We start from the raw sequence: 27294 nt of genomic DNA, 5'->3' as shown, positions 1-27294 counted from the left end.
ACTTCTTATACAAATGGGAGTTTTGGGGAAAAGAGACACATTTCTTTGGGTTTTTTATTTTTGCATGCAGTGCCAAAATGCATTCACCAAGGGACAAAAGCTGCTTTGCAAAATGTATATTTCTCAGCTTCACATGATACAGATCCACAGAAAACGGAAATGTATTTTCTGGTCGACTGGAGCGCAGTAATGCAGCTGTTAATTTCTCCAAATCAAACCACCAGTGCATCCTTTTCACGAAGTCGGTTTGAAAGTTTGAAGAGTAGAATTTGGGGATTTGAACTCTTGTCTTGTTTTTCCTTCCCACTTGTAGTGTGGTAAGTGTATATTTATGATCAAAATGGCTTACAGTGAATGAAAGGGAAGAGAATTTAAATCCAAGGGTTAAACTTTTTTTTTTCCATGTATCCCAAATAACAAGGTAAGAATACAGAGAGAGTTGTGCAGTTGTGGTAGAAGCCTCAGGCTGTTGCTAATCAGTACGAGAAAAGATTAAACAGGGAGAACCATGGCAACCATGTAACATTTGTGAATGAATCTGTGTTTCCATAAGGCAGTTCCTAATATACAGTAGTGCAGATTCTAAAATAGATTTATTCAAAGTAGGTTGGCACAGAAACCACAATCCATATTTGGGGAATGGCAGTTAGAAATGTTCTCTGTTTATACCTTGAGTATCTTTATTTCATGGAAAATGTAGACACGGCAGGATACTTGGGGGTTTTAAGCTCATTTGTTGGCTGGAAGTGATGTCTACTGCTAGAAGTGATGTTTGTATATAATTAAACATAATTTTCTGAGTACAAAAACTGACCTCATCAGTTATTTATTTAGATTATATCTGGGTTTGCTGTTTCTTTCCAGTGACTGTTATGACATAGTGTGCATAAAATCAGCAAATACAGAAACTACTATGGGAATTTATTTATTTATTTATTTATTTATTTATCAAATCACTGCTGTTCCATCATCTTTTCTCTGTTTATATGTTAAAACATCAAGCATGATGATTTCATTACAGAAATCATAGAACGTAACTCTTTTCTCAATTGTTGGATAATCTGTAATGATATCCAGAGGAGTTTCCTCTTACAGGGGAAGGCACTCCAAATCCTGCTAAAGAGGTTGAGTCCTAGGGGTAAATTACCCATGTTGTGAGCCTCAGGAACTGCACTTGAATGACTCTGGGTAACTTTGTTGAGAAATTCATATTGGAAAGACGAAATCCAGAGGGAATATTTTAAATAGTTAAAATTTTATATTGTCTAGTTTTTAAAAAATGTTTTCTTCCAGTATCCTGACTTTACTATCTCTCAAAGTAGCCCCAGTTAAATATTTCTGATGATGTTGAGCAGAATCATTTTTATTGAACTTTTACCCCGTATGGAGTATTTGCTGGTGCTGTCACAGAGCCACCATTTCAGTCAAGGTGCCATGTCCCTTCTGTACCTCTAGCAAATCTTCTTTCTGAGTTCTTTTATCTGCTGCCCATGTGGCAAGTGACGTTATTAATAGGTAACTTTTATTGGTGTGCACCGCTAGTGGTTTGCAGTTTCAGGAACCTTGTATCGGCTGGGCTGAATGGGGACTGGGCTGACTTTCCCAGTCTGACATTCATATAGATGTTTCTGTCTGGCAACAAATACAAAACAGTGTGGTGTAAATTAATTCATTTAAAAGGCAATGGAATTAATTAAACAGCTCTTTGAAGCTTGTAGACTTGGGCTGTAGGTGATTGTACTGCCTGTCCTGGTCACATTGTAAAGAAAAAATAACACCAGAAGTAAAATTTCCTCTTATGTAAGCTGAAAAGTAGTGCACAAGTACCTGCAGTTTCATAATTACTGATCACTTAAATTTTGTGTCATTTCGATTTTCATCTCACGTGATGTATCTTTTGCATCTGTGCCTTTGTCTTTGAGGAAACCTTAAATTTGTCTCAGTGAGAGGGCCAGTATTGGTAATAGAAAAGAAAGTTCTCCACCTGCTGAAAGAATGATGGAGTATGCTTTTCTTTTTACAACTGTACTGCTATGTCTGTAGGCTTGTTGCTTGCCTGAAATACTTTTTCTCCAGTCCAGCATGCCACTCTGTACTTTTCTTTCTTCTTGGGGTCGTCCCATTTTCCCCCTGCCCTTTGTCATAAACCCAGCATTCCTCTTGTCCTATCACATATTTTTGCTGTGTATTGGCCTGCAGGGAATAACAAAGCTGCTATTAGATACCATGGATTTGAGTGCCTCTGTCATGCTCCAGTGTTCCTTTTTCCACTCAGATAAATGTTAATCTGCCAAGTTTTGAAAAAAATGTCTTCAAGCTAAATGTTTGGCCTTACTTCCCTCCATAAGCAAATATGTTTATTTTACAAAGACCAATATTAGTACTTACAGATGTGATTTAAATGTGAGCTAAGAAGTGAATAATATGTGAGGTATCACCAGTATGTCACACTTTTGTCTATACAAATGCACAGTTATGTCAAATGATGGAAACCAAGAATTTTGTTCCATAGGAAATATAAATATTTCAATAGCAGAAATAAAAATTATTTCAAATAGAGGTGGAAGAGGGAACTAAAGTTTCCTTTAGAATGATGGGGTTAAAATTCTGATTAGTAAAATACCAAAATTATATTTTCATGATGACAGTTTTTAGTAATGTTCGGTGTTTCCAAAATTGAAACCATCCAAACTGTCCAAACTATCTCAGTACTATTTTGCAACAGTTTGTCTCATGAACTGCCAGAGAACCTTGGATGTTTTGAGTTTGCAGGTGGGTGTGCTATGCCAACACCAGGAAAACTTTGGAATTCTATGTGCTTTAAAACAAGTTGGAACAGAAATATTACATCACCCCACAAAATGCTGGAAAACGTTTGATAGGGATTGTTAACAACTTCGTATTTCTTAATTAAAAAAAAGAAACATGTTTTTATCAAAAGGGGAAGAGAATAAATTTCACCTGTCACAAACTGTTTTAATGGGCTTCCTAGATTTTTGTCTAGCATGCATCTGTATACAGATGGAAAGATTCAACACCACTGATATGATGAAGGGTTTTACCTGGTGGATTTTTGCATCTTACATTTTTTGATACATTTGTGGAATTCTGGAGGCAGAGGGAAGCCATAGAAAGGTCACAAAACTGCAAGCCAAGATAAACAGCCTGTCAGAGTATGTTTAGGAAATGACAGTGTAAACCACAGAAAAACATATAGAAAGGAGAGGAAAACATATACCCTTGGAAAATACATTTCCTGGGTGGAAAGCTGTTGAAGTTTTGAGCTGCTTATGTTGCTTCCTTGCTCCTTTCCAGTAAATTGTCTTTGTTCAGGTTGTTAATTCAATCCATGTTCCCAGGCACCTGGGCCTTAGGAGAGGGGAGTACATGTTCTGCAACAGGTATAACAGAAGGCATTGTGGGCATCAGGCCTAAAAGCAAGAGCATCTTTCACCTAGGAAAGGAGACTGGACTGCCTTTTTGGCATAAATTTTACTTAGGTATATATAAAAAATATTACAGATACAGCACCAGAGCATTTCTTTAGTCATTGTCAAAGAGGATTGTGTTTGCTCATTTGCACACTGCAAAGAAAAGAAGGCTTCTGTGTTGTTAATTTTAACATGCATTTTAACATTCTTTTGCTCCCTTGCAGTTGTAAAATGGCTTCTCAGTTCTTGGTTATCTATCCTAGTTCTCTTGTGTTTCAAGTACAAGCTTCTCTTGATGGGGAAATTATTTTCCATGGGTGTACTATTGTCCTTGCCACTCCTTAGCCCCGTGACATCAGCTGCAAAATTACATAGCACAATAATGTAAATGCTAAAGCATCTGAACCACTTTGTTTTGTTTCTTTTACAGAAAGTTCAGACATCAGTCCAGATGTGTGATGAGAGGAATTTTAGTTGCAGAGGAGGCTCTTTTGGCAGCCTCTTGTAGCACATTTAGCCTAGATAACTGTCATTATCCGAGCTGAATTTTATTCAGTTTTTCAGAATACTTATTTCCCTCAAGTTTACCTCTCTACTAATGGAATTAATTAGCTTTTATTTGAAGGGTCTAGGATTTAAACTGTGGAATTTGAGTTTCTCTTTTACTTCAGGTGTACCAGAAGACCAAAGGGTGCAATAAAAAAAATACTGCAAGTTAGGTAGAAGCACTAAGCCCCCTGACTCCCCTTAGCATCTTAAACCTAAGTCAATAAATGTAAATATTAGCTTATTTCACTCTTTAAAAATCAGAAAGGTAGGTAATTATTTCATATTCTTAACTAAAAAAATAAAAAAGGTTATCTTTATAAACTTCATAATCTGATCTTGAAAAGAGAAAAAGCTCAGCGCTCCAAATAAATTTGATAAATGTGTTGAGCCCTGAGGCCTTTGCACCATTAATGTACACATTGCCTTTGTAATAAGTTGTATACCTGATCATAAAGTAAAAACACTGGTGGATCTGTTAAAGGAATTAGTTCGTGTTTGGGGGAAAAAAGATAATGATAAAGTAATTAGTATCATAAGTTCAACAAAGATTTAAAACTGTGGTACATGGCAGTAATGGATTTTGAACACAGTTAATGAGCATATTCATTACATTCATTTTTAATTAAGTGGAAAAAATAGTGGTCCTTTAAATGGAGATAATAAATGTGCAAGTCAGTCTTGCACAAACATGCAACACAAGAATTTATTGCCTGCTGTCTAACTAGGGAACTGGGAATCATTATAAAGATTAGATTTACTGAAAAAAAAAATCCAGAAAAAGCTTTAGTAGAAAATGTTTATGAGGTAATAATTTTCACTTTAAATATAGTTTGGCATATTTGGTAGAGAGTGTGTGTGTGTACATGTTTTTTAAAATATGAGCCTTTGCTATCATCAGAGGTAGGACTGTTTGTACCCTTGAAAAGGGCTCTGCTATTCACGAATTTAGATTTATGTGAGATGTATTTAATATATGACTGCACATGCAAGAGAACATAAAAATATCAGAAACCTCAAAACTTTCTCAGAGGTTTGTTATGCTCATGCTTAGGCTACAAATTGTGGTTTAAAAGTAAAAACTTGGCTCAGGAAGCTGCAGCTGAAAACAGCCAAGAGCTTGCCCTGCTTTATCCAGCACACACTCACCTTCTCAAACCACTGGGCTGTGCTGCCACTGAAGCAGGGAAAATGCAGCTGAAATGCTTAGTGTTTATTCTGTCAGAGGGCAGCTGGGGAGCTGACATGAAGCAGGTTAAAGCACTGAAACCAGACGTACCTTCTAGAGCAGTGGCTTTCCATGTTTTTATGACTTGGGAACCCACTAAACATTTCCAGTGAGAACGAGGGCCTTTGCCTACCATACTGAAGCTTATTGATGATTGACTGGCATGTCTTAGTTACCTTTCATGGATGCAATTGAAGTTGTTCACAGATCCCTAGAGGTACCCAGACCACATGTTAAAAACAATAAAATCAAACTTAATATGTTTCATTCTCTCAAAGTTCCCAGCCCATATGTGTCTTGTCCATATTTCTAAAATATCGGGTTCTTTCTGACATGCGGTGAGATCTAGGTCTTTGCTCAACAAAGCTTTGTTGGGATATGCATAAACTCCTTCCAAGTTTCCCTAAGCCACCTTAACCTTTGGGAAGTTATTCACCACTGGCATTACAAGAAAGTGAGTTTTCCATACCAAAAAGCACCTGAACTTTCACTGGTGGCATGCAGTGTACTGCTGGTGACACTGCAGTACGAATTACTGTGCCACTCAGGCTATTACAGCCTTTTTTTTCTCTGACTTTATTCTGCCCTGTCACACATGCGGTAATTGCTTTCTGCACAAGAAGCAAAACCATACACTTGGGTCTCTTCAAAATGCTAGCTCTGCTTTTATTTTTTTAACCTCACTGCATGATTTTATTATGTATGTAAGTCAGTAGCAACTTGGGAGCTAAGTTTCAAATAGCTGGCTTTGGCAGCATACTTTTAGCATTTAAAAAAATTAAAAATTGCAGCGTCAGTTTATTGGTTAAATTAGCAAGTTTATAGAATATTTGTCAGTAAATAAACACTTTATTTTCTTTTCTGTTCAGGTATGACTTTGTAGAAGTTGAAGAGCCTAGTGATGGCACTGTTTTAGGGCGCTGGTGTGGTTCCAGTACTGTGCCAAGCAGACAAATCTCCAAAGGAAACCAGATCAGAATAAGATTTGTGTCTGATGAATATTTTCCTTCTGAACCTGGATTCTGCATCCATTATACACTTCTTATGCCAGTAAGTAACATGTTTCAGATTGAAACATTTCAGGATACAAAATCTTTGAAGTGGTAGCTCAAAAGAGTCTTTTAATAGTTTAAGATTAATTACTGTTTATTTCTTAATAATAATAGCAGTGTGCAATCTGTCTTCCTGAATTGTACATTTTGTTTCTGTTTTTTAACTGAGTGTTCCTGTGGTTCCTTTTGGATGGCTTTGGACTAGGAAGTTGTGGGCTCGGTTGTTTGTGTGGAAACATCAGTAAAATGTTTGCATTCCTAATACTGTACTGTGGAAAAAAAAGAATTCCAGCCTTGAGACAAAGACAAGTCAGTTTATGAATCAGCAGTGGGATGTTGAAAGAGGATTGGGAAGTTACAAGAACGAAACTGAAGAAATTGATGGTTTTTTAGTCAGCTGCTCTTAGACATAATCAACCAGATGATTACACCTAGTTCCCAAACAGAAGAGTTCTTATGATTCTGGATAGTTTTATTATAGAGACAAAGCAGACAATCCATAATACTCATTTTCCACTGCATTTTCCCTGTAAACTGTACTTTAGGCTTCTCTTGAATATTGCTTAAAGGTTGTAAGTCACAGGTATTAAACTAGTCTTGTCTAAAATGTGACTAATTTCACTGTCAACTATTTTTTGTTACTTTTTTCATGAAATGAAAGATCTGTGATATCAAAAAACGGTTTATAGAATTTTAAGGATGAGATAATGTCCAGAAACATTAGAATGGAGGAAAACAGGAGTTGACTTGTTTTAGGATAGGTATTCCATTTTAAAGAGAGTAAGGAGTATTTTTTGTTAAAGTAGTCTCATGGTCTGTGGTATTTGGCTGGTGGAAAATATCTCCAAGCCCAATAAAAAATTGATGAAAAGAATCCATGTTGTAACCCCACTGACATGTGCTTCACTCAGAATGCATTTGGCTGGCTTCATTTTCTTGCCATTTTTGCTCCTTCTCCCTACTGGCAAAATTTCAGTTATTGAGAAGAATATATTTAGCATGCTGATGATGGTGCCAGTGTAGTGTAGTGAGGGTGGGATGTTCGTATATATGTGTGTGTTGTTTTCCTAGAAATATTTTTAAATACTTATGCCTAAGGAAGAACTACTCCTAAAGTGACTAAAGGTTTGATCTGCATAATTGACTCTTTTATGAGTTATTCTAACTTTTGTTTAGAAGAACATTATGACTTGATAATGGTCAGTTTTAAAATTAAATAAAATGTCAGTCTCCAAACTTGAAATAAAGCCAGGTTTAAACTTTGGTACACCCGAGGGCAGAATGTAATAAGTATGTTTACTTTTAGAAAATGGTGAAAGAAAATCACTAAATACATGTATTTGTGGGGCTGGTGCCAAACTTCCATTGTCGCGGCTCTGGTATTACACCCTACCTGCTACGTGTCTATGTAACTTATGTATGATCCCATTTCTGTGGAGCTGATTGAACAAAGGCACCTGAAAATAGGAGTATATGTGTAATTATTTTTATGTCATGCTGTAAAAATGGACTGAATTTATTCCTTAATGTTTGATGGGGAAAACCGGCTATAAAATTTAAATTACCAGTACCCTCAAACCAGTGAAGTCATGTTCAAAATACTTACCCCTAACATATGCAAGGGACAAGAGCAGCCCACTTGCTGTCACAAGAATTTGGAATGAGTCCCAAAATGTTCAGTATAGAAACTGCTTATCAGTTAATTTTTAAATCTCCCTTTAAAAGGGCTGTGATCTTTTTCAACAAAAAGTATGTCCTAATAAGCCATGCAGAATACAATTACACATTTCAGACCACAGATTCTAAATTAAATATATATTGTTTAGTTCCAGGATTAAACCTGCTTCTTGTACCTAAAGCAATTGAAAACTGATGCCAAACAAAGTCATTTTCTTTACAACGATAAAGTTATCTTATCCACCTTTTCAGGAGAAAATAAAATTTACAGCCCCCCTCCCACATGCCCCATGCCCACAAAAAAAAAAAAATGTCAGCTGTAGGAATGAGCTTAAATTTTAAATAATGCTTGCAAAATCATAACTGGTTCACTAAGAGATTCAGTTCAATGAATTGGTCCTAAATAGTTAATTTTTTTCCTCTTTTTTTTTTTTTTTTTTTTTTTTGACAAGTAGTGGGGAGGGGGAGATGCCTGGTAGACTAGCAGGGAGAGATTGTTTGGGGAGAAATGAAGCAAAACTGAAATAAAACAGTGCAAGCTTGTTTCTGTATTTGGAGGCCACACACAGAGAGGGGCACTGGACACATTTTCAGGTCTTTTAAAGAGCAAGAGAAATAGCTTTGTTTAGATCTGCTGTAATTTATCGTATATATACAGATATACATATATATATATTATTTTTTAGGGTTTTTTTAGATTTTTTTCTTTTTTTACTTTGTATATTTTATTTCAAACCAACTTTTCACATGATAAGGAGGCTATTGATCTGATTACTTTACTTCTAGGATTTAGTCACCCTAAAGAAAGGACTCACTGCCATTCCAATGTCAGTGGATGCAACATCATTCTATGGAAAGGTTTGCTGTGGGATTGGAAGGCACTGCATAAAAGCAGTGCACATACTGTATACAAGCAGAATGCTCCCCAAGAAAAACATTATGCTTGTCTTCAGATTCTAACTAATTAGAGCTTAATAATTTGAATTTCTTCCATTTTAAATTGAGTACCCTGGCTGCATCTGGAACTTTCTGGAATTCTGGTCTTACTCCCACTTTCTTTCCTCTGTTTTATAGCTGCAAGTTCATTTTGTCTGCAATACCATAAAGTGGAAGCAAGTGTTGAAAAAGCTTATTCCTATTAAGCAAATGTAGTTTGTGTTATTCCAAAACTATTATGCTCCTTTCAGCACAGCTGTTAGTCTCAGTCACTCTTTCATGCTCTGCCCTGTCACTTACTCTGTGCTTACCTGTGGGCTGCTTTATTCAGTAAGGGCTGCCTAGTGATGGTTCTCATTTTTGACCAGCTATCCATTTATTAAAACTCAAGATTTTGGCAGCGCTGTGCCACCTAAACCCTCCTAGAACGTTACTGCAAAAAAAATCCATATTTCGTTTCTTTTCCCCTTCTTCTCACTTGCCCCCTATAATAACCACATGATATTGAGGGAAATCTTATAAACTCTTGTAATATACATTTGGGCCTCAGTCTTCCTAGTGACTTGTTTATTTTAAACTATGTCAGTTACAAGTTTGGCAGAGAAAACGATGTAATGAAGTCCATTGTTAGTTGGGGAGCGGGTGAATGGGATACTTGATGCCTGAGGTGCCATTAAGGAATGCATGACTGATTGCCAAAGTAGTTATTAATTATTCAGGGCACTCAGAACAAAGCAGCTCCAGTTAAAGTTGAAGCTGGGGGTGACTGTATTCCACTTCATTTTTGGCATATGGTAGCATGTCATTTGTCATCAAAGATCATGCCAAAGATCTTTGAAAAGAACAGACTTAACCCTCTTTTATGCAAGCAAAGATGGAACTCCAAGAAGCTGCTTAAAGACTGACCTGCTTCAAAAGTGACTTAGCAGGTGGTTTGGGATTTTGGTGCAATACCTGTTTGACTTCCTGGGTTTCAATCCAAGAGAGTGGTTTGGTTTGGCTTGTTTTTTCTTTTTTCCCCTTTCAGTGCAGAGATTTTGTTAGTATCACTCTTGCTTTTGACAGTAATGAAAGTTAAATAGATATTTAGGACTATCTAATAATTCTTCCTTTATTTCATCCAAATTGGCTAAGTTTTGCTCTTTGAGGATTGAGCATGTTACTTTTATGGGGTTTTTTGTGGAACATTATTAATAGAGCTTGTTGATTGAAACAGACAAATAAAATGTAAATACTAATAGAAAAAGTGCATAAAACTAGACCAGAGAGAGGAAAGCTCATACCCTGCTTTCCCTTCCTTTCACAAGTCTACAGATTTCACAGCTATCAGGTGTGTTTCTCACATGTTTGTACTGAAACCCAAGAGATGCTTAACTATGTCTGCAATAACTGGAAATCCATCCAGAAAGATCCTAAAGGACATTAGGGATCTCCTAAACAAGGGTTTTTCTACACTCTCTTTAGAAGTGGTCAAAAGGTCTTAGAAATAAAACTATTTCAGGGTTGTTTAAGCCAAGGTGCTGTGAAGAATCAGGAGAGTGGATGAGTGTTATGCAGCACTTTGCAATACTACATAAAGTGAAAAAGAACTGTGAAAATCCTTCAGGTGGTGGGAAGGACTCTAAAACAAACTCTGTGTTCAGAGTGTCCACTGATTAGGTACAGTGAAACCTTAGTCTGGATAATTAAACAGGCTACTAAAGATGTTCCTGTGTACAAATTCCATCTATTAGTTTTCTTTTGTGTGGTAAAAATTCATTGTAAATCAAAGATGTTTTTGAACTAATTCTTTCTTTGGAGATTCAATTTTGTATTAAATTTCTGCTTAACGTCTTAGATGAGATAATTTCTTAGATGAGACAGTAAATATTACCTCAAAATACATAGATAGGAGTGAAATGCTTCAGTTAACAAAAAAAAAATGCAGAGTACAAACTGAGAATGGCTGTTATCCATGGGACTAAAATGAATGGTGGGGAAAAAAAACCTTTGAGGCAAAACAACCTCTAAAGTATACTTTCTAATGAAATCATGTCTTTTTTTCCTGTGACCATATGTCATTCCGTCCCATGGACGTCATAAAAAGTTTAAAGATCTGTGTGTGTGAAGCAGGCTCACAGAGAGACAGTTAGACAGGAATCTAGCAAAATTATGGTCCTGCACAGAAGTCCATGGAAGTGTATCTTTGATCTCCACAACCTCAGATGTCAGTGAGGATTTTCTTACACTCTAAAAGGAAGAGTGAGATTTTGAACCATTTTGGTGTTGTCATTTAGTTCTTAAAAGGAACGAGCATACTTACCTGATAGCAAGTTTTGTACTATGAAAGACAAGGTTCCTTTCCCTTTGGCCAAAATCTGAATGCAGTTTCTCATGTGGTACATGTAGTATAAACCCTTTCTTTTTTTTTTTTTCTGTGATCTTAGTCTTCCAGTGGTGAAGGCTGAAAAGAATCACAAATTGTTTCAATGACTGTGGAAAAAATTAATTTTGTTTCCTTGGATGAAATTTTTTTACAAGTTTGTCATGTATTTGACTAAGATTTAAATTCATTGATTTGAGAAGTATTTTAAATATCACATCCTGATTCACTGAGGCAAGACATAAAAACCAGCTAATTTTCTTATTTTTATATAAGTAGCAGTAATTTCAAAATTAAATGCAATTGCATTTAAATGTCATGCTTTGGTATTTTTTCTATTCAAAAAGTTCTGTACAACTTTTCTTCCTGAAAAATTCAGGAGTGTTCAACAAGTATCAAAGTGGGTTTTCCTATGGAACATTTACATAGGTCTTAAAACTCTTTTACTTTTGGATGTGAGGGGGGTTTTTTTGGAAGTACTGAGGGGCAATCACAACAAATGACATGGACAAGAGCTCATGACAACTACTCTCCTTTTAGTTGTCCAGAGCATTATATCCAAGTTAGATCAGTCTGTATCAACTTGTTTCAAGCAGAAATTATTGCCATAAACAATAGATGGGGTACTGCAACTGTCACAAAAAAGCAGGCAACCTTATTGCTCCTTGTCCCAAATTGTCTTTGATCACATATTAGCCCTCTCCTCCCACATGAGTGCAGACCATAGAACGATACAGTGGAAACAATGTCGGAACACTTAAAAAGCCCTAAAAAGTGAAAAAGTTTAGAAAGCATATTGGAAAAGCATTTCAAATACAGGAGATGATCTCTTTTCTTCGTTTTTTTGTAAATTGCCCAAAGGCTTTTATTAGATTTCCATTAGTAATGAATATTTATATTATCAGGGACTCTTTTTTAGTATTTAAAAAATTTATTAGTGTGTCTCATAGCATTTCAGCATGGAAGTTTATGTATGCATATTTAACTTGGAAATGAGTTTTACGTGCTCTATCATTTACTTGATTGTAGTGTTCTAATGTAAATTTTAATGTTGTGTGCTCTGCTGTTTTCAAAAATTTAAAGGTTTTCTATGAGGCTCCTCAAAGAAAAAAAAACCCTTTAACCAGGGCTGTGACTTAAGAGCAATCTGTATTCATATAAAAACACCATTCTTCAGCTGTAAACCCAATGATGTCATGTAATTGGAGCTTTGGATGCTACTTCCACAGAAGTATTTCAGAATGATGTTCAAATGTTCCTTTAGTCTTTCAAAATTATTCTATAGTCATGGTTCAAGTTTATTTGTTCAATCTAATTGTTCATAGCTATCCTAAAGAATGAAGTGTCTCAATTACTTGTGTGCAATTTTTTATTTAATCCTTTACTACATATTTTATAAGCTACTTTTCACTTCATGTGTTTGGTTTAAAAAACCCAAACCACCCTCCCCCCAAAAAAACGAACCAAACAAAAAAAGGCAACAAAACGTCCACACACAAAAATCCCAGAAAAAAACCCAAACAACAACCCCAAAGAACCCCCAACATCACCTTCCTCTTCTCCGAAGTATTTTTAGCAACCCCTATTTTTTATGCTTTAAGTACTACAGAGTCATCTAGTTGACTATCCCTTTTCCGAATTTCAGGATCAACATTTTTGAGAAAGCATGCTGATGGCTTCTCTACAAGTTCCAAAGCAAAGTGATTCTCTCACATTCTCAAAGTAATCCCCTGTGTAACTGGCGCTGTCCTAATTTTTTTTTTCTTTCAAATACTGAGATGTTGTGTCTGACATGGTTGCTAACCAAAAACAAAAGGTAAGCAAATGCACATTTCATATACTAGGTTTCAGGCACCACCACTGTTTTCAGTTTTGCCATTTTTAGGTGCATTCCTGTTCTGTCCCTATCCATCATTAGTGTCTTAGTCATGCCACAATCCTATCCATTGGCTCACCCCAGCAAAACTAGTAAGAGTGGTGTGTAACTAATAAGAGTGGTGTGTAACTAGGGCAGTAACAGAGTGGTGTGTACTGTGCTAAATTTTCTTACTATGATTCTGGTAGGAAAAGGCAAAAGCAGAAATGAAATGAATGAAGTTGGGATAGAAAGGTGCAACTTCTCAATTTCTTTTAAGTTTCTTTTTCACACACTACAGCTCTGATGGGGGTAACTCTAGACATTTGAGATGAACTCAGCTGTGGAGCAGCTTCTGTAGATGAGTTACAGCACAGTCTAGCTCCACAGGTTGGTAGAAGCACCTCTTTAAATTCAGGAGAAAAATTCTTGACAGAGTAATAACACTGTATAGTAGCTTCAGGGTAAGCGTTTGCTCATGGGAAGATTAATGTGGGATATTGGTAGTGGTGTTAAGACAAATCCTTTTGTTTCTAAAAAGGGATAGATAATAAGCACTATGGGAATACCAAAATTTGCACCTGTCTTGTTTTTGCAGTACCTGGCCTCTGGTGTTACAGATGGGGATTATGAGCTGTCATTTGTTAGTTTCTGTAAATGCTCAAAACCTTTTTAATGAGGATGATGAAAGGTTTGGCTGAAAAAGCCAGGATTGTTGTTGAAAAGCTTTCAGTTTTGTTTTCATGGGAAAGTCTAGAAAATCACAAAGCTGTCACATCTGTTCTTGCAATTATCTCAGGCTAGGATAGTAGACAAGGAATTCAGGAAAGCTGCTTCCATGTTTGTTCCTAGCTATTGTTGTTGAAGAACTGTAATTGTTTAAAACCAAAATGAAATTAAAAAAGCCCTTGCATGTGGAAATGGAAGGCAGTTTGCTTGGCAAAAGACGTTTCTAGAGTCTTGACTATTCATTTCACTCTTCTTTTGAGCTGAGCAATAAATCACAGGAAGAAAAATAGTATAAGATCATTTACGAGGAGAAGTAGAATGCTGGCTTCTTATTGAAGGGTATGTTTTAATACATGAAAGACCAGGTTTAAAGGCACCTGAAAGGTGGAGGTGTAAAAGTAGATGACACAGCCTTTCCAAGAAATTTTGCATATAATCCTACAGGCACTGTGGAGGTTGGTGGATCCTAGTAGCCTTTCCCTTTCAGCTGCAAAAGGGTTTCTTAGGGGAACTCTATCATAACTCTACCCTGACATCACTTACAGCAGTTCTTGGTCCCATCTGAGTGATTGTGTTAGGAGGATAAGGGATTTTCAGTGTAGTGGTGTAGATAATTAAATCAATATGGTGATTTATTGTTCAATATCTAGCTCTGGTGTCTTTTGGTAGCACTTAGCTTCAGAGTTTCTCAGTAGACATCCCTTATTCTAAATATTTGCCTCAGAGTGTGACAAGCACCATCTTTAAAAAGACAGATGCTGTTCTGAGGTAATTTTGTTAGAAATCAGTGTCTTCATAGTTTTGTGAATGGTTGGCATAGTAAATGCAATTCCTGAATTTGCATTTTCAAGTGTTTTATTTTCACTGTTTTTCTTACTGTGCCTGCATGTGAGTGTTAAAAAGGCCACTGTTTTTGAAGCTTGCTAAACCCTAAAATTTAAAATTTAGTTGAAAACAAATTTTTGTTAACTCCATGCAACCAACCCTGAACTTCCCTGCTGACTGACCCATCCTAAATGACTAGTAGCCAAGGAGAGTAAGATAACTGAGTTGAGCCAAATTATCAAACCCTCTGAGTCATCATCTATATTTCTTGATGGGAAAGGACCAAATGCCAAATAATTTTTAACTTTCTAACTGGAAGGACAGTTAGCCACATATATGTAAGCTTTTAATATGTAAGTTGTTAATAGGGTTGCCCTTGCTTATCTTCTGAAAATCATTCTGATTCGCTGAACTCTTCTGATTTGTGTGTGCGTATTTGTCTTTGGGCTTTTCAATGTGAGGTGTTCTGGGTAATCAAAAGTTAATAATAAAATACTTCCTGTTCTTAAGTCATCTGTGTAATGCCTTTTTGGCTTGGAATTCTTGTCTTTTAGTTTAAGTAAATTCTGTCATTGGTCTTCTCTTGTTTGCACTCTGTCAATATATATAACTTTAAATACTGTATTTACTTTATTTAATTGCCTTTCTGCTTAAGAAACTCATAGGCACCTTTCATGTAGGAAAAAAAGCCTTTGTGACTAGGTGCCTAAAACAGCAGTATATCTTTGATGCAAAATTAGTGTAGAATTATGGTTCATAAGAGTTTTTTGAAACTGTTTTCTAGTATAGAAACTTCAGAGTATAGCTCAGCTTTTCACCAAAAATCAAAGATAATTGGTCAAATCAACTGTAAAAAGACAACTAAAAATTTTTCAGAAAGGTTTTCAATTCTTTAAATTGGAAAAGATACTCGCTGTTAAAGAGGAAAAAAATCTTTACCATTTCCGTTATAAAGCTTGATATTGCATTACCTGAAATTACCTGTTTACAAATGACAAGGGAATTTGGAAAATCAATACATTAAAAGCTATCAATGGGAACAGAACCAACTTTTCTCTGCAGGCCATTTCAGAAAAGTTTATGATAATTTTAAAACACTTATGCCCATCTAAGGAGTATCATTAAACAAGTCATACAAAGCCACAATTTACAAAACCGGTGCTACACAAAAATGCCAATGGATACTTTATAGATGGAACTGACCTAAATTTTGTAGTTCATATTTGAAAGAGTGGCAAACTATTAAGGTGTAGTCATCATGAAAATCGGAAACCAGAGAAAAGTGATTTTAATAACACCATTACTTTAATTTTTCTCTTAATCTGATTCCATAATAAATTATGAGAGTACAATTACTTTTGAAAGAATTCTCCATTGTCCTCTCCTTAGATAAATACTTACAAAAGGTAATCTCCTAATCGAGCAATTAGAGAATTAGTAATCCCCAAGGAGAATTAGGAAGCAACACATCTTGCATGGGGCACAGCATGTGAACTGTTTGGTTTAGATCTTTTATACCCTGCTCTGGCTTTGTCATGTGCAGTGTTGTGTCCCCACTTACAGTCTGCCATAGGCCATGGCTTCTTGCAGTGTGGCAGCTTCCACTATTTTTCTTTCTGCAGGACAAGGATGACAGCTCTTTTCTGCCAAGTACTGAGGTTCAGAGGAGAAAAAAAAATAATAGTCAAGTTACCCAAGGCGTGATAACTGGCAAGTGCTATAGTGCCAAATTGTCACAGTTAGATCATTTTGTTTACAAATGGTGTTCCTGTGGGCTTTGTTGGGTGAATAATTGTATTTTAAAGTTACTTTAACAAGGCACCAAGTTGAATTTATTATTTCCTGCAATTTTAATGTTATTTCTATTCATATACCACACCACTGAAATTACAATAATAATCATATACTTTCCAATTTATAGGCTTGAAATCTTTGGAAGATTTGATTCTAGTTCTTTTGTCATGTACAGTGTGACTGATGACAGATTTTTAAACAAGCAGTTCCCATTGCCTTCAACATGAAATATTAGGTATTGTGAGTCTGAAAAACAATGACCATATCATCAAAATAATGGTCACATTATTCAAACTTCAACAGATTTTGGTGGGGGGGTATTTTTTAAAAAATATATTAATAAATTAATTGACAAATATTTGTTTCCCTATATGTATTTATTACAATGAGATTAATCTTCTTCCCAGCTGCTACCTATTCCTCTGATCTCCTAATTAAGTGAATTATACATCATTGACCAGATTCAGTAATGAAGTAAAGAATCCTTGGAAGAATTAAACTTTGATGCAAATCAGGTTAAAAACAGTATTGATGCTCTCATTCTGAGATTACAATCAGTGGTTATCCCAAAAACTTGGTTTAATTTTCTGTGGAAGTTGAATGGTAGGAGAAAAAAAAGAAAAGAGTCGTCAATGTTTTAGTTGCTTACTAAAGCATCCTTTTTTCTCAGAATTCTCTTTGAGAACACAATAGTTGCTAAGGTAACCCATATCTGATACTGGTATATTGTTTGAGAAGAGAATATAACCTGAATTGTTAAATAGCAAAATGTCCTCTTCTGACTTCTTAACTGAAATATAACTTACAAAGGGAATTTATACTCATCTAAATTCCAGCAATTTACATTAAATTTATGGTGATGTAGCTGAAATGACGATTTGTCTTCCCTCCTGTTCCCCAAGTGGTTAGTGCTCACGCATCCTAATTTGTTCATTCAAATCCTTGTTTGTCCACTGGAACTGCACAGATAATCTGAAAGATGCAAAGTAGCTTCAAATTAAATAGTAAATAGTGAAAGAAGGCTAAGAGCATGGTAATACTATCTTCTTGGCAATTAGGTATCTCAAATGTACAAACGCAGAAAATATTTTCTCCAAATATAAGACTGAGTCTTCCTTCAGCAAAGCGTGGTAGTCACCACAGTCACTTTACTCAACTTGTTTAACATTGCTTCATAAGTGTATTTCATGCAGAACATCTCAATTATGTTTCATTTTTGGTATTGAGAACCTTCAGAATGGGTTTCTATTCTTATTTAAACAAACAGATCATTTCATGGGGCTTCACTGTGTAGGGCAGGTGGTAAAAATCTCACCACAATTAGCCCTGCAGATTTTGTCAATGAGGGTTCTTGACCAGTGTTTCCTTGCAAAATCCCTTCCCTCCCCCCTGCTACTCCCTCTTTTTTTTGCTCTCTTCTTGCAGTGTCTGTCCATCATGCCCTGGAAAAAACATACCACAATATATATTCGGTCATCAATGCTTGTAAAAAAATGTGTTCTTAATATCATCTTAATTTATCTTCTTATTTGGCTTATTTCTGAGATAGTGCTTTGTTGGGGATGCAAATGGGCGTTTTCAATGACATGGCTGTGAAGAACACTTTCTGACTTGGTAAAAGGATAAATTTGTGGTTAGACAGTATCTTTCAGTCCAGTAAGATAAGGCAAAAAATTGCTTTGTTTTCTCTCAGTTGAACCCCATGTTACACGATATCTGCAGTTCGCAGAAAGTCATATTTCTTACGGGCTGGAAAAATCAGGTGCAACCAGTGCCTCACAGTTTGGCTTTTTACTTAAACTGATAATAAGCCTCACATCTAACCACTTCCTAGATTGCAGTGAATAGCAGCCTGTGAAACCACAATTAATTAAAGTTTAGAAAACCACACTTTTTGATGTCTTGTGTTCTGTAATTAGCTCCATATATTCTACATTAAATCATCAGAAACTGACAGTATTGCTGAACCAGTGAACAGGAAAAATAAGAGACAGAGGGATATTTTAAGTATATATACAAGCAGAAAGGTATATTTCAGAGTGTAAATATTAATTTTTCAAAAGGGTGCTAATAAAGGGTACATGAGGGGAGTAGAGTGAGAGGTGCCTCTTTAAAAGGCTTTGCAACTCTTTTAAAATTTAGGATTTTGAAACACAACATTAAAGAAAACCCTCAGCTCTTTTAAAAGTAACAGTAAGGTAGAGCAGATAGCAGCAGTTTGTAAATGAGTCATGATTAGTTCAGTGTTAGTGTGCAGCACTTCCTTTCTTGTGCAGGTGTTTTGAATTTGTAGCTTTCCAGCAGAGTGAACTTGCAAAACCAGAGTAGTGTGAAAGGAGATGAAGGTCTGTGCACATGGGGACATCCCTTTAAGTCAGTGTGACTGCTGACAGTTCTGGTGGCAGGGTTGGGGCCATAACGGATGCCTGAATAGATTTGTTTAAAATGTTACAAGGAAGATTAATGGCATGGTTGAGAACATAAGGCAGCATAATTTTCTGTCATTGCTGTTAAAAAGAATACCCATATCCATACTATGCTAGCAAGCCCAAATGAATATAATAATCTATCTATATCAATATCTATCTATCTATCTCTCTATCTCAAGATACTTGAGCTAGTTGACCATCAGACTAATTAGAGATAATTTGTTCACATCTGTGGACAGTGACATTGTTATAACTGAAGATATCAGGTTTAATGGAAGACAACTGATTAACCAGCAGTCTTCAGGAGAATTTTATTTTCTTTATATAATATTGGATTTGTTAATACTACAGGTTCATTACTTGGCAGATGCCATCTTTCCTTCTTTTCTTCTTTTTTTTTTAATGCGTGTAAAGGAAGGGGCTGAGAAGGAATTGGATGTACAAAGGAAAATCTATATTTATTCATTATAGTGAAAGTAATCAGGCTGCTTCAAAGATTTATTTCATTTTTAATAATACCAAGCATCAGGCTGAGGCAGTTGTTTATAGTGGTGCCTTAAAATTCAACCTCTTCTATTTTAATAGATTTGTTCATGCTGTAAGCAGCACCAAATTTAATGGGAGACTATTAGAAATAGAAAAGAGCAGTCTGCTTTCAAACCATCTTTGAAGGATCAATTTTAAATAGCTTTGAAAAAGTAGAGCATGGCAGAAATGCATCTACTTTTATTTTATAGCTGATACTAAAGCCATCTTCTCAAGTGTGTTATATTACATACTGTTTTGAGGTTTCAAAGAAATTGTAAATGATACTGTCAAAGGAACTTCTGCTACTCCCAAGGAATCAGCTTTTAATAAAAAACCTGTGACTCCCTAAATTTCTCCAAGAGAAAGTAGCTAAATTAAAATCCAAAATTGGAGTAGTTTCATTCATTTTCCTATTCACATTTTAGTTAAGTTTAGTTAAGGTTGACATGCAACTGAAAAACCAAACATGTTTTTTCCACCAGCTATTCTATATTTAGGTATACTGGCATGCAGTTATTTATTTTTATTACACCATTAGTTTACCAAATCCAAAGGGTTAAAATGTGCAAATGGACAAATAGTTACTGAGGAAAAAAATTGTTTGGTTACATATCCAGAAGACCTTCTGTCATAGTTAGTCAACACAGTTTTTAAAATTATTTAGAATTAATTTGTGTCTAAAATTCAGCATGTCCCTCAGCATAATTTAACAGGTCTTCTAGAAACATCGAGTTTACCAGGTAGATGCTTTGTAATGCAATCACAGAGATGCAAGGCTCGAAAGGAACTCAGTGGGACCTTTTCTGAGCCATCGTCCTATTCTAAGCAGGGAGTAGATACACTAAGCTAATTCTTGCTAGATTCTAGTGCTGTTTCTGAACTCCAGGAATGAAGATTTCAGAGATTTCCCCAGTCATCTGTTGCACTCTTTCACATTGTATGAAATTTTTTTCTAACACTTAACATAAATAATTCCTGTCACTGATGGACTAGGGAACAGCTGATCATCTGATGCTCTTTTATGTGTTTGTTGTCTCCTGTCAGCCTGGTCTTGCCGAGATGAAAGTAAATTGTATCACTCAATCTTTTATCATGGTTCATTTTGTTTTCATCTTGTTCTTTCATGTGAATATCCTGTTTCTCTCTGCCTGTATCTAACAAGTGCTGGAGATAAATCTGAACACTGTATTTCAGCTGAGACCTCTCTAGCAGCTCAATATCTATTTTTATGAGGTTGTTCTGAAAATATCTGAATGAGATTTGTTTTTTTCGAACAGGATCCCATCATCTCTTATTCAGGTTTTGGTCCACTGTGACACTTCATTCTTCTTCAGACTCTACTTATGATTTTGTATTTATGCTTTTAATATTTTACTCCTAAATGCAAGGGATTTCAAAATATTTTTCTTAAACTTCTCTTATTAAGCATACTTTCCCAATTAATTTTGCCTTTTACTTGTTGTGTAATCACATTATTCTACTTGTGTGGATAGTATATATCAAAGTATAATGAAGTAACATGAAATGAGATTTAAGAAATACAGATAGAAGAAAATATATAGGTAGAAGTGATACAGCTGGAAATTAAGTGTATGTCAGGACAACATTATGGTTAGCAGTATAGGACAATAAAAGCAAGCTCACAAGTTAGAAATCTGGCATGTTAAAATGGTGTGAGAATCTATATGTGGACAATGTAGCCCTAGTCTCTACCATGCTTTCTGGGTTCTGATGTGTGTGCTATATATAAAACAAATCTAAATATGACAAGTACACAATGCAAAACATTTTCCTTCATAAATCTTAAAATATTTTACCGTTCTAATGGGTTTGATGACACCAAGAATGGATACATGAGGACAGAGATGAGGTTCCTTCCCTGTAAAGTAATGCTTTGTTCAAGGACTTTTTTACCTTCAAGGCAGGACAAGCTCTGATTTGCAATGTCTGCTGTACAGGAATGTTGGGTGTGTTCGTTTTATTGTGATATGAAATGAACAGAAGGCTGTTGTGGAATTTAACATGTATACTGAAGGATCAAATTAAAGTAGTGTTCACTGTAGAAGTAATTTTCATTGTTCTTCACAAATACACTTTCCAGTTGTAATAAATGGTTATTCCTAGTGTTCAATGTTTGATGAACCTCCTGTGTATGTGCTGGGATAAGTAAACATTTTCTTAAGAACACCTATCCATTTCCCGTGGAGAACTTCCTAGAGGGAACTTAAAGAGCAGTTCATTCCCTGACTCCAAACACTTACTGTTGTTTTGTGTGTGTTTTGAGTAAAATGAAAAATTTTAAAAAAAGTCTGCAGACATGATGTCCTCTTACTAAGGCTGGCCATATCCCCTGTCATAGAAGAATGTACAAAAACTTTTTTCTATTCGGAACAGCTGCACTTGTGTTGACTGTTTATTCCTTGTCAGCTACTGTCAGTCAAGTAAGACCTAGAGCTCTGTGTACAGAAAATTTTAAAAAAGGCTTCTGTAAATCATAGATGTAACAGACACAAGCATTTCCTGCTTGAATTTTAGGTGTGTCTATAGATGTAGTGATTAATATTCACAGTAAGCCCATTTGCAACAAGATCTGAGCAAACATTCCTAAGACTACATCTACATGCCCACTGCAATCTGATTGTGGGAATCTCTTTTTGCATTGAGTCATTTGGGCACTGAGGATCTTAATTTACTGTTAGTTCAACTAAAATGTTATTCCTCCTTTTAGATGATAATTTCACATTTTAAGGAAAATTCAGGTTGTCCTGTTGTCCTGACTGAGTAAAAAGTGTTCCACATTTCAGCCTGCAACAGGTACGTATACTGCAATTGCGTGGTATCAAAGTTTCAGGGAAAGAAGCTAAGCTGAGGTGGAATCCTGCTCTGCTGATGTTCAGCTAAGTTTTGGAGCCAGGGTCTCTGTACACTAAATATAAACTGTAAAAAAAAAATATTAGGGTATCATTATAAATATTGAGAAGAGAGATTCTCTTTCTTGCTCTTAGTATTTGATATATAAATCTTTATAAAATTTCCCTTCTAGAAGGGAATTGCAGGTATAATACAACATTCATCAAAATAGGACAACCTAGAAAATTACATTTAAGTTTATATTCATGAAATGAAGGTAAAGGGTTTATTTATACCAGCATTTGAAAAAACACTTCTTACTTTGCTGTCAACTCATGCATTTGAATGTCCACGAAAGAATATTTTAGTGCAAAGTGATGTCACTACTATTTAAAACAGTCATTAAATACCCTACTGCTTTAATCTCAAGGACAGCTCAAGCACAAAACAGAAACAAAGCTACCTTAAGAGCTGATGTTTGAAACATAAAAAGGTAATTCTGGGTATATTCAGAAAGTAATAAAGCAATGAAATGTTGATATAGTTTTAGAAGGGTCTCTGTATTCTACTTTAACTCCTCAGTGAGAGCAGTATGAGGAGAAAATATCACATTTATTGGAAAATCAGCAAGTAATCAATATGGAATTCTGCTCTGAAAATGGGTACAAGGCTGCAATGACTTCTTAACAATGAACTAGATTGAGCAGGGAATAAACTTTAAATGTCCTTAAATACTGTGATGAGTAGTTAATAAGGAAGAGTTGAAAGGAAGGCACTAAGACAGGGAGGACAGAGTTACTACTTAGGAAAGTGGTTTGTGTTTGCAAAACTGAGCCTGCAGGAATCAGCAGCAGTCCCACAAGATGTGAATATTAACCACCTGTCCTGCACAGAGGTTTGTCGAGGCAGGAGACTGCAGCCAACATCCGACATCTGCAGGTCACTTGACCGAACTTGTAGCAAGCACTTACAGAAGGTGCACGTTCCCTCACACGTTCCACACCTTGTAAGGATTCACTGCAGCTGTTAATGTGTTTAGGAAAGTCCTGTGAATATAAAAAAGAAAATGTTATCAGACATGAAGGTTATGATTTCTTAGACATTGGGGGATTTGCCTGCTTTAGCACCTTGCTGCAAGCACAAGACAAGATCTTTCTCCAAAGAAAGATTTTATGAGATTGTGATGAGAGAAACTGTACTTCAGTAAATTGTTTTGGTACTTCATTTTGCCTGTACACAGTCTACTTTCAGTCATTTTCAGCAGATACTTTATCTGTACAAACACACAAATACACTTCATACCCTTTTAAATGTGTATATACATGTTAGTATTGCCCATGATCTGAATTAGACTAAATATTTTTATTAAGCATTTAAATTGTACAAGACATCATCTACTGGGATTTAGCTTTTTAAAGTTGCAGTTGTAGTCCTTCCATATGCTCATGCATGAGACAGGAACAGCCAGATAGTTTTAAATGTATTCCATAAATCTGGTTTGAAAATGTTATAATGAGAGGTACTCTGAAGTTCAGAAACCAAAATATTTTGCAGTTGTTACTAGGATGCAAAAGGTAGATTTTTTCTTGTGGCATATATATATATATATAGTTACATGGAGTGGGGAGAGCGCACTCTAAATTTTGTTTAAAGTCTCATTTAGAAGAGAGAAATGTATAAAATGGAGAGAGTGGTCACTAATAATTAAGATTTTGGAAGTAGGTATAGTTTAAATGTTACTCTGCCACAAGTATACTTAATAGGAACCCAGAGTCTGGGATAATAAACCTAAAATTAGCTTGTATAACTACAGTAATTTGAAAATGATAAAAAAGACAAATTATTTCAGGAAGTAACTTGAGATTAAAACTGACATACTGATTCGACTTTGAAGCTTCTTGTCTTGGAGATAATCTATGCCTTAACTTGTTTTATACTGTTATCACAGGCTAAGTATTTGCTTTTAAATGCTTCCTGTTCAAGCCAGTGAAGTTCAACTTCATCAGGTCCTGCTTTCAGAATAGTAAGGCTGAGTCTTTGCCTATTGAGTCAAAATACGTCCAAGTCGTGAGATTTCTTGCATTTATTTGAGTCTTCTATCTAGAATACTATTCACTACCACATCCAGAAATTCCTAATGCAAGCAAATATAATTAAAAACCCATTACAAAGGTAGAAAAAAGGCATCAGAATTTGACTTCCGCTGCACGTATCTGGTTGAATCTGCAAGCTTTCTGGATTCTGGGGGTTGCAGGGGTTATTTGCTTCATGGTTTGAGATGGCTGCAGTTGCCAAAGATGCTGGCAACACAGCTTTCAAGCAGAGTTGTTTATACAGTTCTTCTCTCCTTAATTAGCTGAAAGAATAAATCAGCAAATGAAAGCTCTTACCCAAAAGAATACAAGAATCACTGGGTCATTTTGTAGAATAATGAATACTTCCAGTAAAGGAGAAGCAGGTAACTTTGTAGTGCTTATGAAATACTCATGAAGTAGCACATGCTGCTTCAGTGAGACTTACCAGATGGCACTGAAAAAATCAATAACATGCAACTGCATCCAAGAAAGATCGTTGTCTCTGTGTATATTATTCCGAGGAATAGAAACCTCTAAAACTGTCATGATGAAGTGTATTGACAATAAGATCTCCCATACATACAGTGCTGAGCATTAGTTTTCTTCTTTTTGCCTTTTAAATGAATTAGTGTGGCTTGTTACTGATACATGTGGTCACAGGAAAAATCAAAATGTATTTTTATGCGTATATAAACACGACTATTTATGTATACATACATAATTATAGAAATTTATAACTAAGCAATCATTAAAGTTTTTTGAAAACGGCTTCCAGAGATTATTGCTATTGATGGCATCCTTTGAGAGTTAATGAACTAGCTCTAGATGTGTCATCTCCGTCTTCACAGAGTGTCCCTCACACCTGTACTGTCTATTCCAAAAGGTGTCAGTACGCATACACTTCAGGCAGAAAGGTGCAATTTGCCAGAGGAACACTGATGATTAGTGACATCCTGTGCTATTTCCATGCTGCTAGCTTCCTTGGGAGCACCTTGCAGTTGTTTCCAGCACAATTAGAATTCCAGGCCTCCTCTGTGAACTGCACAGAAACTCTATTTAGGGGAATATTTAAACATTTTCAAAAACCTTTTTATCTCAAAAGTTCAGCCTGAGGAAATGTTATGCTGTTAATTAAGCTATAAGACTGTTAGCCAACGTGACTTTTGCACATCTTTATTCTTTTATTCTGACCTGTGACAGGCAAAACCAGAAAGGCACAAATGTGTTCATTTTCCCTTGTGATCTCTGTGATCTTTCTCCTGTTGGTGGTTTTGGAGAGTAGAAACTACACACTATTCGGAAAGCAACCCTCAAACTGCAGTAACAAAAATATGGATGTAGAGTTTGGAAAGCCATCTCTGGCTTTAATATGTAAATTGGTGCAAGGGCATGCATGGATTCTCAGCAAATGAGGTCCTCAGTGAGATAAAAGGAAAACCCTGCACGCAGGTGAAGAGAGCCTGAACAAGCTTTTGGTAAGAGGCTGTAGCACACTGTAGGAACAGAAAATTTAGGGAGCCTGTGAAAGGCAGAGAGCTGGAGGCCCAGGAAAGAGGGGTGCTGTCATCCTGCAGTCTGGTTCTCATTTGCAGAAGCTGATTAAATTGAGGAGGGCTGGTACCCCTACCTGTGTGTCATTTGGCTGGCAGAAGTTGCACCCCTGAAGCAAGGGCAACTGAAGGAGAGGGATGTTAATTCAGTGCCACTGGAGCTTATTTCACCAGATCTACCTACTCAGCAGCCCCAGAGTGATGTGCCTCTCATGCAACTATCCTTGCTGCTGTGACAGTAACTTCAGCTAAAGCAGTAAAAAGTGCTGCAGTAGATGGGAGCTGTGGCAGCCTTCCTGACTTCCATCTCTGCCATGTGCAATAAACACCCTTGCCTTCTTCCTGGTTTTGCCTGGAACTTGCCCAGCTACAGATCATCTCGCTTCCTTCTGCCTTGCAACTTGAACAGGACTAATAATTTCATAGCTGCGGTGCAGGTTTATGTTGTACAGAGATGTCTTTACAAATGAGAGACTTTCACAAGTGCTTTTTTTTGTACTGCATATATGCAAGCAAGTAAGTGTGTGCTTTTTCAGGTAGGTCAGGATTTCTAGAGGCTTTTCACACCTATTACTGCATGTACTTACGGGAGAAAAGAAAGAGCTATTGTTACGCAGAGAAATTTGTGTCCTCAGGGCAAACTCAGAAGAGTTGGATATCTGCTTTCTCTCATAGCTTCTAATGATGCAAGTAGGAGGGTTACCTGTGATTATAAAGGAAGAAAACAGGCTCTTTATTGTGCATGTTACAAGAATGTGCATGTACTCTAAGTTTCAAAAGCATATCTTTAAATCTAAGCGGGACTTGAAGTGTTCTTTTATAATAATTAAAAAAGCTCTAAGGATATTTCATTAAAAGAAATATGGTATTTCTTTCAAATTACTGATCCTAGTTGGGTTTCAGAAGAGAGTAGGTTCCTTTGAGGTTTCCTATAGGGTCCCTTCTAGTTTGATTAAACTACACTGATGTTTATTAGTTTCTCTGAACTGTGCCAACTGATGAATGGGTCATCACTCAGAAACTGCCTGTAAGTGTTTTCTTCAAGACAAGAAATGAAAAAAAAAAAAAAAAAAGTGGGGATTTCTTTTGTGGGGCGGTAATTATTTTAGACATATTATTCAATACTTGTAAGTGTCCTGTCATGCCAAGTATTTGACTCACTTGTTTTTGTTTTTCCAGTCTTAACTTAGTGCTTGCGTTATTAAACATGAAATTCCTCACTCCTGGTGGCAGCAACCTAACAATACTATTTCTTGCCTCTCCTTTAACTGGAAGAGGGTAGTGTTAGTACCTTGACAGTCCTATCCTAAGAAACAGGAGCAATATAAAGGCTTTTCTTAGGTCATGATAGTGCTTAAAAGCTGATCTTGTGTAGATTGTAGGTCAGTGCTGTTATGTTCTAAATTGTTTATCCTTGGAGCAGGTTA

The 27294-nt window shown here is 36.0% G+C and overlaps 1 protein-coding gene across 1 annotated transcript in view; it reads left to right on the top strand.

Moving 5' to 3' along the window:
- Positions 1–27294, top strand: part of PDGFC (platelet derived growth factor C) — a 124021-nt gene that overhangs the window by 83860 nt on the left and 12867 nt on the right. The window contains exon 3 of the mRNA XM_048305074.1: positions 6075–6255. Coding sequence (XP_048161031.1) covers positions 6075–6255 — 181 coding nt within the window. The remainder of the gene's footprint in view (positions 1–6074; positions 6256–27294) is intronic.

The sequence above is a fragment of the Corvus hawaiiensis genome, chromosome 5 (assembly GCF_020740725.1).
Source record: "Corvus hawaiiensis isolate bCorHaw1 chromosome 5, bCorHaw1.pri.cur, whole genome shotgun sequence".
In the NCBI taxonomy this organism is placed as follows: Eukaryota; Metazoa; Chordata; class Aves; order Passeriformes; family Corvidae; genus Corvus; species Corvus hawaiiensis.
The sequence above is the reverse complement of the archived record's forward strand: the minus strand, read 5'-3'. Positions and strand labels throughout refer to the sequence as shown.